The 14,752-nt window shown below is 33.9% G+C and overlaps 2 protein-coding genes across 2 annotated transcripts; both read left to right on the top strand.

The window, feature by feature from the left end:
- Positions 1–2,911: 2,911 nt before the first annotated feature.
- On the top strand, positions 2,912–5,673 carry LOC131944182 (uncharacterized). The gene is made up of 2 exons (XM_059304710.1): positions 2,912–2,933; positions 4,169–5,673. The coding sequence occupies exon 2, from the start codon at positions 4,176–4,178 to the stop codon at positions 5,517–5,519; it is 1,344 nt and encodes a 447-aa protein (XP_059160693.1). The 5' UTR covers positions 2,912–2,933; positions 4,169–4,175; the 3' UTR covers positions 5,520–5,673.
- A 4,657-nt stretch (positions 5,674–10,330) lies between these two features.
- LOC131944164 (uncharacterized) lies at positions 10,331–13,895 on the top strand. Its single transcript, XM_059304684.1, has 3 exons — positions 10,331–10,414; positions 10,887–10,984; positions 12,834–13,895. Exons 2-3 carry the CDS (start codon positions 10,958–10,960, stop codon positions 13,893–13,895), a joined length of 1,089 nt encoding a protein of 362 aa, XP_059160667.1. The 5' UTR covers positions 10,331–10,414; positions 10,887–10,957.
- Positions 13,896–14,752: the final 857 nt, after the last annotated feature.

Below are 14,752 nucleotides of genomic sequence, written 5' to 3' on the forward strand. Positions count from 1 at the left end.
GCGATATGTTTTAACCTGTATAAATTGCTTAACTGTAATGCAGTTAGATGTCTAGAATATTTGAAAACGATTTTTTTTAGTTTTCTACAAGACCCAACCAGTTTTTCTAACAATCTATGATTTAGGGATCTCGTATAAGCTTTTTCAGTAGCATTTGCATGATAATATGTACCACGTAAGAAATAGTGCACATTAATAAAAATTATGTTTGAAAGATACTTTTCATTATCGTCTTTCAATGTTTTCGAAAGGGTATGTTCAAAACATATTTTTTTTTGGATCTAAGTAATACAAGTTTTAAAAGTGAATAGCAATGTCAATGTGTGTGTGTATGTGTGTGTGTGTATGTGTGTGTGTGTGTGTGTCACAAACATGTATGTAATTATATTCAAAATGTTTATTTATTTTGTCCGAAGAAAAAAATGCAGGCATTAGCATTAGGTAATGATAAATCAATATAGTCTATTATTTAGTCTTGCAACACACGCTAAAGATGTTAGGCAGAAATAGACGCTGCAAAAAAAAAAAATAACCCTCGGGCGCTTAAGAATCTTCTTTAGACTTAGTGATCCATTGGGCTGATGAAGTAGAATTCATATCTTTCTTGATGTCGGCATATGAAAGGATGGTGTGGCCAGCACTATTTTCAGTCGCCTTTGTTTTCCCCAACTTAAGTCAGGTACCCATCAGAGCTGGGTTGACTCAGAGACGAATTACAGTCACAAGTTCGACCTGAGTCAAGAAATTGAGACCTTCGGCCTCAGAGGCGTAGCGACCCTTCCCGGCGCCCGGGGGCAAACGTTCAATTAGTCGCCCATCTCGGGCGCCCCCCCCCCCCCCAAACTTTCGATTTGCACCCCACCCCCTTAAACTATTTATAATGCAAAAATGCAGCTAAAATGACATTTTAATTTGTTTTCACAACCCATTTTGGTTAAGGTCGGCGCCCGGGGACATATGTACTTCCCTGCCCCCCATCGCTACGCCTCTGTTCGGCCTAGCAGCGAAACACTCTACCATTAGATCTACTCTACCATTACCGTACTCAACGTTATTAGTTATAAGTTGTATTTACAAATGCTTACATTGCAGGCTAATTGTTTATATCTAAATTAGATGCCGTCGGAAGGAATAAGTGAAACAAGAAATTTTTAAACTCAAGTTTCAACATGCTAGTCGCATACAAGTTTAAAAACTGCACAGAACAAGTTAAAATTCGAAGAGACGTGTCTGAACCACATTTGCAAAGTCTGAAGCATTAGTGCAGTTCTTTAAATGTAAAAAAAAAGTCCGAGTGCATACGTGATGGCAACGCTTGGCAACGTATAAACGTTATGCCAACAACACTCAGTTTTGTTGGAACATGTTATTATAACAGTTTGTTACGCCTGGGAATGTTGGGTTTAATAATTGAACAGAATTGGTACAGCACAGTGATATTTTTTGCATCTCTCAAGACACTCTTTGTAAAAAAAAAAAAAGGCGAGAACTAGCAGTAGAGCTCTAGAGTGCTAAACTGAAAGTCTCGTTTTCGAATCCGGGTTCTAGTCAGTAGAACGCCTTCAATTCTACTCAGTGGCGTAGCGAGGTCGGGTGTCACCCGGTGCGGCACTTAATGGTGTCACCCCCCCCCCCCCCCCAGAGGCTTAGCGACTCTTCCGGATGGAGCGGCTTTAAATTTAAATCTCTAATCTTATTTGATATTTACTTTTAAAGTGAACAAAGCTATTGAGGATGAAAAATGGAAATCAGAACTACTAGTTTCAAATTTGAACTTTTTTTTTTCTATAAATTAAAGACTATTATGTATTAACTTACATTTTTAATATATAATTTTACAATGTATATTTTGAAATACAAACATTTAAAAAAATAAAAGACTAAAAGTGCTGAGCTTGTTACAACAAATAATATAATAATAATAAATATATAATAGCCGTGCGCATTTGTCTTAGCATGTCAACACTTTCGCGGTTCATAACAAAATACTAGAGCGATGTTCATTGAACCCGACACTCCAGTTCTATGGGTGATTAAAATTGCAGTCTAAGCGTTTTTAAATTGCTGACAACGAACAAGCACAAAACTTTGACCTTGTTACAGATGAATGCTTTTTTTCCCACCGCGTCCTCTCCAAGAGTGTGAACGCAATTATTTATGCGATCGCTCGAACTTGTTTTATAAAAATTATTTTTCTGGAAAAATTATTCAAATTTTCCCCCTCGTTAGCTACCAAATTAAGACACGACAAACAAAAGACTCTACAAGTATACGAGGAGTATGGCCACATGTTTGAAAACATACTAAAACTAGACTGTACTTGACTGTATGACATTGAGATTAGATTAGATTTTTTTTATGTCTATATTAGTTCATCAAAAGCATAACTTTATTTTTTTTTTCATTCATTACTTTTATTCGTAGCTTAAAACATAACACACACACACACAAATTGCGGGAGCGAACGCACGAACACACACACACACATACTCAACATAAGAAAAGATAAACAGTTAAATAATAGAAGTAATAATGTTAAGTTGACAGTAACTGTTGTATTATTGTAAATGAATCTTTAGATCTTTTCTAATGCAATTTATTAACAACTGTTAATTTAGCACACACGACGTGCTGTAGTTGAAAAAAGTTCAAAGGAAAATTTTGGGTCGTTTTACCAATGTCACCCTGATCAAAACTTCGGTCTACTTTTTTTCTACAAACTCCATGCCCTGTCAATGGTATTTAGAACATGAATATCGGTAATATAATAGTAATAAGCTCCAGCTTGGGCTTGAGCCAAACTATTTATTTACGTTACTAATAGCAACTCTCCAGTGTAAAAGAAATGAAAATAAAACGAGTTCCAGAATTGTGAGAAGGTGTTTTTATGGTGGCTCTTTGCATTAGATTCCTTTGGTACAACATTTAAAGCTGTGAGTAACCCAAATAGTTTTTCTATTGTTATTTAGCTGGATGTGTGTGTGTTTGCGTGTGGGTGCGTTTGTGTTAAGATATAGCCGTTGATTTATTTTTAATTTGCAAATTTCTATTGTTTGTCTCAGCTTTGAGTTTTGGTTTTAACTTCTGTTTGTAATATTTACATTCAATAAAGTTTTAACTTATGTTTAGGTTCCACTTATTATTACACATTGAGATTGATAAATTACTCAGGGAATTTTAATAATATATTCGTAATTTATACATAGTCTTAAGATTCAGCAGCTTTTTTCACAACTTTATGCTTTTAATTCTGTAAATGTGCGTCTAACGCTGCTTTATAAATATGTTAAAATCAATTGCTTACAAAGTTCCAGAATCAAAACAGAATAATTCTGAAGAGTAGCATGAATGATGACAAATAATTTCTAAAACATGTCAATCTTGTAATACTGCGTCAAAACAAAAGTCAATGTGTAAAATGACCACTTTTTAAATTATATATAACGATGCGATAAAACATATTTAATAATTCCTGGATAGTAGAAAAAAATGTACGAAACGTATAATTGTGGCATAGCGCCGATTGTATTTCATTTTCTTAAAGATTGAATATAAACATTCATTGACAGTGTAAAATATGGCACTATCACAAGAGAATAGCGTAGCGTTACGCTTCGGACACCTGGGCTGTCGCCGAGTCATTTTCTACCTCACTATTACGGCGGGTGATTAACGTTCACTCAAGGCTTTTATACAGCAGAAAAATAGTGCTGATATTTTTTACATATAAATAACTCAATTTTAGAAATCAAGGTAACGCGTTGATGAAAATCTTATACAAATTTGAGTCAAAAATTTGGCGTGAAGGATTAGATTTGAGTCCGTGCACCTCACATCGACAACTGAAAGTGGTCAGTTCAGGCTTTGGAATGACTCTTCATTTATTTATGTATCAGACAAAAAAAATATTGTATTTAATTAAATTAAATTAACAAGTACACTTAAGTTAAAAGGCACTTTGCGATGTATTCCATAATAAATTTAATAATGAATTTGAATAAAAATGACTCAAATTTTTTTTTGGATATCATAACGAGTATCCTTCAATCTCCTCCTTTCGTTGATTGCATTGCAGTAACACTTGAAGGGAAAACTAGTGATAATTTTTGTTGAGGAGGGCTTGTATGAATGTAAATAAACAAAAACTATTTGGTGTTTTTATTTTCAGCGGCAAAATGCTTCACTGTCTTCACCAAGATCAAGATCAAATCCTAGATGTGATTTTAATCGGTAAAACAGGAAGTGGGAAAAGTTCCACCGGAAATTCGATTTTAAGAGAGGGTAAAACATTTAAAACAAGCTACAATACTATTTCAGCAACAAAAATACCTCAGTACGAATGGAGCCAATTTGAGGGGAGAAAACTCCAAGTAGTTGACTCCCCAGGTGTTATTGATACATGCCAGGGCGAAATAGGGGGGATAACCTTGGTCAAAACTGCTTTACAAAACGCTATGTTGGCTAATCCAAAAGGCTACCACGCGTTTTTGGTTGTTTTAAAGTTTGCCACCCGCTTTACAGGAGAGGAGCAGAAAACTGTTGAAATATTGAAAGGAATTTTAGGGAAAGATTTTCTGAAGGAGTATGGTATTATTGTCATGACGAACGGAGACACGTTCGAACACCACTGTCAGATCGATAAGAAGTTAAACCTTCAAACATTTTGTGCCGACGAGAAAGGTCCCTTTAAACAGATATTAGAAGAATGTAACAACAGAATTGTTGTCTTTGATAATTTAACCAAGGACGAAGCTGTAAAGCAAAAGCAGGTGAAACAGCTAGTTGATATGATCGACAAGCTCGGAAACGGCGGTAAAAGATACACCAACGAGAACTTCAAAAGAGCTGATGAATTCTATCAGCTTTTTCTAGCTGAATCTAGCACACCTATGGTTAGCAAATACGTTTTGGAACAACATAGTCTAATTATGAGTGACATAAAGAACGCTGATTTATTGAAAAACGATCAAGAAAAAATCAACGTACTAACAAATTTATTGCCAAAAATTAGTAATATAATTGAAGTAATTATCAATAAAGACAAAGGTACAGGAATGTTAAAAGATTTTATCGAAAATGTTCAAAATACACAGCAGCTGATTATTGACAGAATACAATTCCTTTCGATTATACTAAAGCAACGAGAGGAAATAAAACAAAAGAACGAAGAATTTAAACTCGAAATACAAAAACTAAAAGAGAAAAAGGAATCAAATATCATAAGTGAAGAGGAATTTAAAAAGAGCAACAGTAATCTTGAAACTAAAAAGCAAAAATTTGAGTTAGGAGAAAAGGAAAAAGAACAAAAATATTCTGAAAAAGCCAAAATATTGGCAGAGTCAATGCGAAAAATTGAAGATAAACGAAGAAAACTGAAGGAAGATGCAAATGATGACTTTTTCTTAAAAATGAAAAATGTAATTAAAAAGTGGGGGACATTTATAATAGACAAAGCAATAGATGGAGTGAAATATGTAGGGGATATGCTAAAGCAAAAAATAAATGAACTGCTTGCATAATATAGCTGAATACGCAGATGAAAATGAATGGCATCCCTCCCTCCCCCAACAATAACTGTGTTATACATGTTAATACTATTGTTGCATGCTTAAAGCAAAACTATAATTAACATTAATTCAATTTTATAAGCTGTTGAGCTTAGAAATTATAGGAACGAAATTTTTAACAGCTCTTACGTGATAAAATCTTAGTCTTAGAATAGTTCCAGAATTTGCCATGGATTTTTAATTAGTTAAAGCAATGATCTTAATTTTGCCAGTTAGAAATCAGGTGAACAGAATTCACTATCCAATTTATATTATGATGTATTTTTTTATAATAACCCATGCATGGAAAAAAATTAAAATGTAATAAATATGAATTTAGCGTTTATATTTGCGTTCAAGTTTGTGTTGACGTTTGCGTTTATGTTTGCATTTATGTTTCGATTTTCAAAACGTCCATATTTACATATAGAATTTTAATTAAACATTATTATTTTATTAAACATCCTATTGTACAAGACCCGGACATCACAGTGTATATCCTTCTTACTTAGTAAACAAGTCACGGCCCTATAAAAATTTAGTTTATCCAAAAGTTCAATGCAGGGCCATGGCCGGTACGGCTAGTCTGTAAAGTTAAAATGGACTTAGTTAATCTGTAGCAGAATTATTTATAGCAGAATAGTGTGAATGTTTGTGCAAAATTCTTATGGTTTTTCATTTTTGTACTTAAACTGAATTGATGCCCCAACATCTATGATCGAAAAAAATATAGCGCCGGCTTTGTTAATATTTGAATGACTCCGTTTTAGAAAACTCTTCTAGTACAGCTAAAAAGTACCAAAAGGTATAAAGATAATTTATTCTGCACTGTTTTGATTTGCATATAGACATTGGTTCTTGTGTAAGCCTGCTTGTGACAAAATGTGTCGTTCTACAGACACAGTTGTCGAGTTAACCCTTCCAACCCGCGATACTACTGTGTCGACAGTCCATACTTAAATGCGGAAATAAAAATAAATGTGTAATACTATTTACTCGTGTTAAGTTAATGCAATGGCTCCACCAAAAACCACATTTTTTCCTTGTGTTTGTCAATTGCCTGATTGTTGTTTTTTCCCCGGCAAACTGAAAAGGTTTAACTATCAGATACTGTTTTTTTTTATTATGACCACAAACACAATCATTTATACGACTAGGGGTCATCCATAAATGACGTCACGCTTTTTTGGACGATTTTTACCCCCCATCTCCCCTCCGTCACACGTCGTCACAAAAAGCCAGACCCCCCCCCCTAAAATGACGTCACACCTCAACCTACAACCCCCCTCAAAATTGCAGTTGAATTTTTTTAAACATCGATATTTTTCTAAAATCTTGTCTAAACTATTACAATTTATTAAAACAGTTATCTAAAAATTGAAATAACGTCTAAAATTCGTTTTCTAACATTGCTTTTTTATAATGCAAAAGTGTGGCGTCGCAACATCTGAACCCTCCCCCCTCCCCCTCATCACACATCGTCACAAAATTACGGACCTCCCCTCCCCCCTACGAGTGTGACGTCATTTATGGATGACCCCTAGAGTGCTTTTTTAGAACTTGAAATTTAAAATCTTCCAAACAAAACGTTTGTATTAACGAAGTAGTGTGATTTTGTCAGCATTATAGAACGTTTAAAACAAGATTTGCGTATAAAGCCTAACATTACATCGAACAGTGACATAAAACAGAAACTGATATTTCACTTTTATGTTCCGATCAATTCCTCTATTTTATTGTCATCAAAAAAATTTTCATTACCTAGAATGATTTCGACGCGATTTTCTATCGATCAGTTTAAGCAATATAATAGTGGTAAGAATTGCAAACCTTAAATGAAAAGTAACTGTGCACTTTTAATGCAAGTTGACTCAGGGCATAGGTAAAGAAGTCAAAAGTTACCACAGTCCATACAAGTGATACAATTTTAAATAACTGAAAAGTATTAGTATTAATGCCGTGTTTTATATTAGCAATAGCTAAAGCCATCTTTTACTTGTATAATGAAACGAAAAGCAACGTTCCTAATGATGACAAAAAAAAATTCTTTGGTACTACAGATACATTTAAACACAATGCAAAATTAACTACAACATTAAAAATAATCTGAGAAAGATCTCCCCTAAACTTTCTCGAATATTCTTATATAACACTGCGGGGGATGGCAACTCGGGATATAGACATGATTTTTATCCATCTTTAATTACTTAAACTTTTTAAAATAGAATGGAATCTCGTAGAAAAAAAAATTGCCAAACAAAGATGTATAAATTAGTGCGGAATAATATTAGTACTTTATACATTCACATTAGTTTTTCGAGAAATCGAAAATAGCGTAAATTACTATTTCCGGTCAACGGAAATTACTCAAGATTTGATAGAGGGCAGAGAATTAGATTTTTTACTTCTATATGAAATGTCATTTATCTATAAGAAATACTACTCAAGCTAAAGGCTTTTGAAAAATTAAAAGTAGAATAAGTTCCACTGCCGGTTATCGGAAATCGCTCAAAAATGGATACATATCTACGATTTTGATAAAATACTTATATTTGAAATTGTATCAACCTAGCTTTAACGGTTACTCAAGTTATCGTGTTTAAAGGCACACATACACCGATACACACACAGACAACGGAAAAAACTGCAAAACTATTTTTTTTTTACTCAGGAGGTGTAAAACGTCGAGATTTGTAAAAATCTCAACTTTTTTGCACGATTACGATACTTTCTATATAGATCTACTTCGTATACGAGAAAGTAATAACGCGGGAGGAAATAAGTAGTAAAGTACCCCTTCCAACCTGACGTCTATGGGGCAAACGAAGTAGAGTTCACTTGTTTCTATCAACTCGGCATATGAAGGGATATGAACCTAACGTGAGTTAGGTTCCCATCAGAGCTGGTTGGACAGCAAGTGAACAGCAAACAAAGTGTGTATAATAGAGCGGAACATTAATAATAAAAATGCATATTCTTTATTTAAGAAATCTGAAATAGCATAAAGTCAACGGAAATAAATCAAAATTTGACAAAAAAATATATAATTAGATCTTTTATTTATATGTGAAATTTCACCTATCTAACAGAAATAGTACTCAAGTATAGGCTTTTAAAAACCAAAAGCAGAATAAATTCCACTTCCGGTTATCGAAAATCGCTGAAATGTTTTTAAAGTACAAAAAATGTGATGTAATACTTACATATGCACTTTATCAAGCTAACTGTATAGGTATTTAGGTTATCGTGTTCAAACACACACACACAGACACACACAAACAAACACAAACATACCCGAAAGAACAAACGAACGAACGAACGAACAAACGAACGAACAAACGAACGAACGAACGAACGAACGAACGAACGAACGAACGAACGAACGAACGAACGAACGAACGAACGAACGAACGAACGAACGAACGAACGAACGAACGAACGAACGAACGAACGAACGAACGAACGAACGAACGAACGAACGAACGAACGAACGAACGAACGAACGAACGAACGAACGAACGAACGAACGAACGAACGAACGAACGAACGAACGAACAAACGAACTAACGAACGAACGAACGAACGAACGAACGCACGCACGCACGCACGCACGCACGAACGGACGGACAGACGGGACGGACGGACAGACGAAAGAAAGGTCAAATTACATTTACCATCTGGGCGCTGGCGGTTTTACTATTTTATGGGTGACTATAGAAGTAACGCTGACTTGCTCTGCGGTGCGCCCAATTAATTGATACCAAATGCTAAGATAGTCGTTCCGGAAATATGGGCGTAAAACCGTATATTGAGAAAATTCGTACCCAACTGGGGTGCAGACCTTAAGAATACAAAAAATTTCAGAGAATTTCATAGCAGGGACGCCGCTGGTTCCATTTCGACAACTATTATTGTTGCCTGTCGTGTCACTAGTGTGTAGACTTTTTTAAACGAACGTAGGCGCCATAATGCTCGCAGTGGAGCTCTTGGCGCTTCGGGTCGCGCAATCGGGTTGGCGCTGGTTGTTGTGTTTCATGAAGTTTTAACGCTGAATATAGTAGTACCCCTTAGCCGCTATGCATGACGCCTGATTAACGGATGCTAAGTGCTAACATAGCCGCTCTGGAATTCTGGGCGCCCAATCATGTATCGACGAACATCGCATCCTGCTGGGCGCCGTCCATAATAAATTTTAATTGTTTTGTTCACAGAAATCTTTCATGGCACTCGGATGAACGGTGTCGAACTGCATCCGACTTTTATTTTTCTGTATGCCGTACATAGAGAAAAATCGCACCTTCCCTTGCGAAATTAGAAAAAAGTTTTTTTTTTTGCAGAACCCTTCCCTCTAGTGTTCTAATCAACTCCCCAAAGCTTAATGAAGATCGGATGCACGGTGTAAACCGCAATCGACTTTTTAATATACCCTATATAGAGAAGAATCTAATCGCACATTGTCGGGGCGCCACATCTGCGAAATATAAAACCCAAAGATTCATGGCGATGTAACGAGAGGTGTAATAATGCATAAACGACAAACAAAAAGACAGAGAGACAGACAGACATTGCTTTATATAAATATCATGTATTTTGATCAGTGTCGACTTGAAAAGAACTTTGGTACAATTTTTTTTATATTACACGGCGGGTTTGTTGCATTCAATAATCTATAATTCACTTAATCTAGAATCGCAAGTTTGCGCATGAACAACCATGTTTATTTTCGTAACTAATAACAACTGCCCTGCGCAAAAAATATATTATAAAATCTTGAGTTCACTATGCGTTTTCAACACTCAGCAAACAGTTTGTAAGCTGCCTGTCTTAACTCTTCTGACTGAGATCTTTCCATCAAATACTTCAAAGCTGTGAGTACATGGTTCTGGGTTGTTTTTTTTAATTACGGCATTTTTTCTTAAATGTTTTTCTTTCTCTCTTTCTCTCTTTCTTTTTTTAATCCTCCTTTATTCCACTCTCTGCGTCTCTCACATACAAATAAAAGATGATTTCGATTTCATATACGTAATTTTCATTATGTTAAATAGTTTATTGTAAATATATCATTACTTTTATTTTAAATTAAAACTGTCAAGTATCAAATATTTTTATTTTCTTGTTCTTAAGAAATAAAATGTAATCGTATTTCTCATTGAAGAAAAATGAACATCATTTTTAATTTTCCTCAAAACCGAATGTGTTTTTTTCCAAATATATATATATATATATATATATATATATATATATATATATATATATATATATATATATATATATATATATATATATATATATATTTCAAAATGTATACGTTTCATAATTTAAGTTTTTAAAACATTACAGCATTATTTCCGAGCTTCTACATTGGAAAACAGTTCGGTTAATTACACTGTTTATCATCTACTCTATACATAATGGGTGCAAACTCAAGCACTGACCAGGTAAGATATATACATTACTAGGCTTAATACGACTCCAAACGCAATGATTATCTAATAGATTGATACAGAATATTCAATAATTAGTTCTGTTATGCTGCGTTGAGCAAAATATATTTTGTCTCCTTTTATACTTTCTCGTATATACGAAGTATAGAGAAAATCTTGTAATCGTGCAAAAAAAAATCGAGATTTTTGCAAATCTCGACGTTTTAGGGCTCCCTGATTCGGAAAAACATAGTTTTGCAATCTTGTCCGTATGTCTCTGTGTATGTGTGTCTGTGTGTCTGTGTGTGTGTGTGTGTAAACACGATAACTTGAGTACCTTTACAGCTAGGTTGATGAAATTTCATATATAAGTATTATATCAAAATCGTAGATACGTATCAACTTTTAAGCGATTTCCGATAACCGGAAGTGATAGTTTTCCTACTTTGAATTGCTCAAAAGGCATATAGCTTGAGTACTATTTCACATAGATAAATGAAATTTCACATGCAATTACAAGATCTAATTCTCTACATTCTTTTAAATTTTGAGTAATTTCCGTTGACCGAAAGTAGTAATTTACGCTATTTCCGATTTAAAAAAAAACTAATGTAAATTTATAAAGTACTAATAATATTGCACACTAGTATGCACATTTTATTTGGCGTTCACTTGGTGTGCAATTATTATTTTTTACAAGATTTTATTCTATTTTAAAGAGTTTAAGTATTTAAAATGTATTAAAAATCATGTTTATATCCCGAGTTCCCATCCCCTGTTGGTTTATATAAGAATATTCGAGAAACATATATTATCAGAGTAAGTAAACACTATATAACGGTATCTTTAAAAAGGTAGTATAACGCAGTGAGAGGGGGTACAATTTTTTAAATTTTAATACTTAATGGAAGAGAAATTATTAAAATAAAGGGAAACTTAAAACGAGAAATTTGATTTTAAATTTTCAGTAAACTTTTAGAATTGTAGTTAAATATTCATTTTGAAGACTATTATTTAAATTAACTTTTATCCATTTGAAGTAAAGCTCACTTTAACACATATACAAATGAGTGTGTATTGTGGTTAGGTTAATTGTAATGTCAACTAATGTCTACAAGCCGATGTACACTCGCGGTCAGCTTTCCGCCCTCGGCTAAATAGTTTAGCCCTAACATTAATTGTCTATTGAGTTGAGCTCGTAGTTTATGGCTCTGCAGATAATCCGCTACTGATTTAACTTGAAGAACACTTTGCCAGCATATATATCTAACTCAGTTTTACTGGAGAATTAAATTATATTCTTTTTAAAGAGCTATCTACGCTAGCGACGCGGTGGACCATTACATTAATTAACGACTAAACTGAACCAGGGGTCCCGACTTGATCCTCTGGGGTACTGTAACTGGTGGCTCAAGAGAGCGCATCGCCCCTGAGCGGTCGGCGAGGTGTGTTCTTCCTTACTATTTAAGTGGGTGATTAATGCAAATTCAAGGCTTTCAGACAGAAATCCCATGGGCTTCCGGGTGGTAGCTTGGAAAAACCCGGGCCCCAAACAACTACGATCAAAATAATATATCTTCCGCTTTGTTTACATTTAAAAACTCAGTTTTAAAAAAAAAAGTTCTTTTATCTAAAGTGTTCACGAAACCTTAAAAAATATTTCGCCTTTCTGGTGTTTCATTTGATAGCAGAAACGTGTAACGCCATTTGTTAGTTATTAATATTATTATACAGTATGGTAAACTTAAAATCCTAGCTCTTTAATTTATTGAATTATATGTAATCGATGATCCATACATTTTTCCCTGTTCTCTGATCCGATATATAGTGACTATTACAAAATTGTCTTATTACTTTGTTTCAGGGATCATCAAATAGACTTGATATTTTATTAATAGGAAAAACTGGAAATGGAAAAAGTACTACTGGTAACAGTATACTAGATAAACATCCTGGACCTTTTAAACAAAGTTATAATAGTAATTCAGAAACTCAAAAAACAGCTTATGACTCTTGCTCATTTATGAATTACGAAATACAAGTGGTTGACTGCCCCGGTGTTATGGATACTGAAAAGACCACAACAGGTGGAATAAACTTAGTACACGAAGCATTAAAGAAAGCAATGATAACCAACCCTATTGGTTATCATGCCTTTATTGTTGTAGTGAAATTTGCAACCCGTTTTACAGCCGAAGATAGCTGCGCGATCGGTATGTTGAAAGGGATTTTAGGATATGATTTCCTAAAAAATTATGGTATAATTGTAATGACGAATGGCGATACCTTTGAGCACGCATGTGAGGAAGATGATACATTAAATCTTAGCACCTTTTGTAAGAGCCAAAATGGTAATTTTCAAGAACTTCTTCAAGAATGCAACAGTAGAATTGTTGTGTTCAATAACCAAACAAAAAACGAAGATACAAAGAACGAACAGAGAAAACAATTGCTTGAACTAATTTTAAGTTTGAATAATAATGGAAAAAGATACACAAATAGCCAATTTGAAAGCGCACAAAAGGAATACGCCAAGCTAATGGGCAGTGAAACTTCAGTTGTTGACAAAGAAGGTATAATTGAGCAGCGTTGTATTTTAGACAATATTAGGAAAAGCGTAAATATACTAGATCAAATGGCAAAAAATAAAATTCTTCAAGACACATTAAAAAGGGTTGATCTCTTGCAAAACAGAATAGCCAGGGGTGACAAAGGAGGAACATTGGAACCTTTGCAAAAACATTTAACCAAAACACGTAATCTTGTTTGTACGCTAATTAGTAGCTCTGGATTAAATGAGGAAGACACCAAAGATCTAGAGGTCATTGAGACAGAATTTAAAGAACTTAAAAAGAAGTTGGACACAAGTTTTTTCAAATCTATCTCATATTATATCCAGAAATGGTTTCCTTTTAAACTTAAGTAGATTATATTGATGCCCAGATTCGGTCTCACAGTGGGACAAGTTTATTCAAATAAACACTTTAACTATATTCTATAAATCAACTTTATGGCTGCTATTATTATTAGCTGATATCGGCTGTCAATTAACTTGATATATCCATAGAAAGTATTTGGTTGGGACTTTTTTATTAAAGAAAATGTGTTATTTTCATTCCTTTTAAATAGTGTTTTCCATTACTTGCTAACACTTTCTATAAGTAAAAGTTATTGTAGAAGTAGTGATTTAAAAGAATTGTGGTGCCTGTATCAGCTATCAAAATATTAAAGCTTATGTTAAGTCTAAAACACTTACATTGTGTTTGATACTTAAGATTTTTGCAAAAGTACAGTGCTACAGTTACGTTACGTCACGAGGTATGTATACAAGAATATCGATTTTAAAAAATATTATGTTATGTTTGTATGCTGTTCTATTGTGATGATTCAAGTTATTCAAAATTTTAAGATCGACTGGTGAAGCAAACTGTCCATCTTCTAATGATACACACAACATTTTACATTTCTCCGGGTGTTTATTAAATCTACATGTTACTATTTTTAAAACTATAAATAAAAATGGATTTAAAAACCATTCATGCAGTTCGAAAAAAGTATAATCGATTTATATTTTAATATTTTTAAATGACTTATATTTATGAATTCAATTTGTTTTCTTTTTCTTTTTGATAGCTAGTATGCTTATACAATAGAGGGACAGTGTGGACAAGTGTAGAGTGTTCAACTGCTAACGCAATTTTTTTTATTTCGGATAAGGGGGCTCTAGTTAGTACGACTTCTCCGTCTGCACCCAACACTGCTAGATATCTGCCTCAAATCGGG

The sequence above is a fragment of the Physella acuta genome, unplaced genomic scaffold, assembly GCF_028476545.2.
Source record: "Physella acuta isolate Inbredline_101_S28 unplaced genomic scaffold, ASM2847654v3 ptg000484l, whole genome shotgun sequence".
NCBI lineage: Eukaryota > Metazoa > Mollusca > Gastropoda > Physidae > Physella > Physella acuta.

Bases quoted from the DNA above. Each gene is read 5' to 3' on its own strand.
- LOC131944182 (XM_059304710.1), top strand. From the start codon at position 4,176: ATGCTTCACTGTCTTCACCAAGATCAAGATCAAATCCTAGATGTGATT.
- LOC131944164 (XM_059304684.1), top strand. From the start codon at position 10,958: ATGGGTGCAAACTCAAGCACTGACCAG. The intron at 10,985-12,833 runs GTAAGATATATA...ACTTTGTTTCAG, and splicing joins CAAACTCAAGCACTGACCAG to GGATCATCAAATAGACTTGA.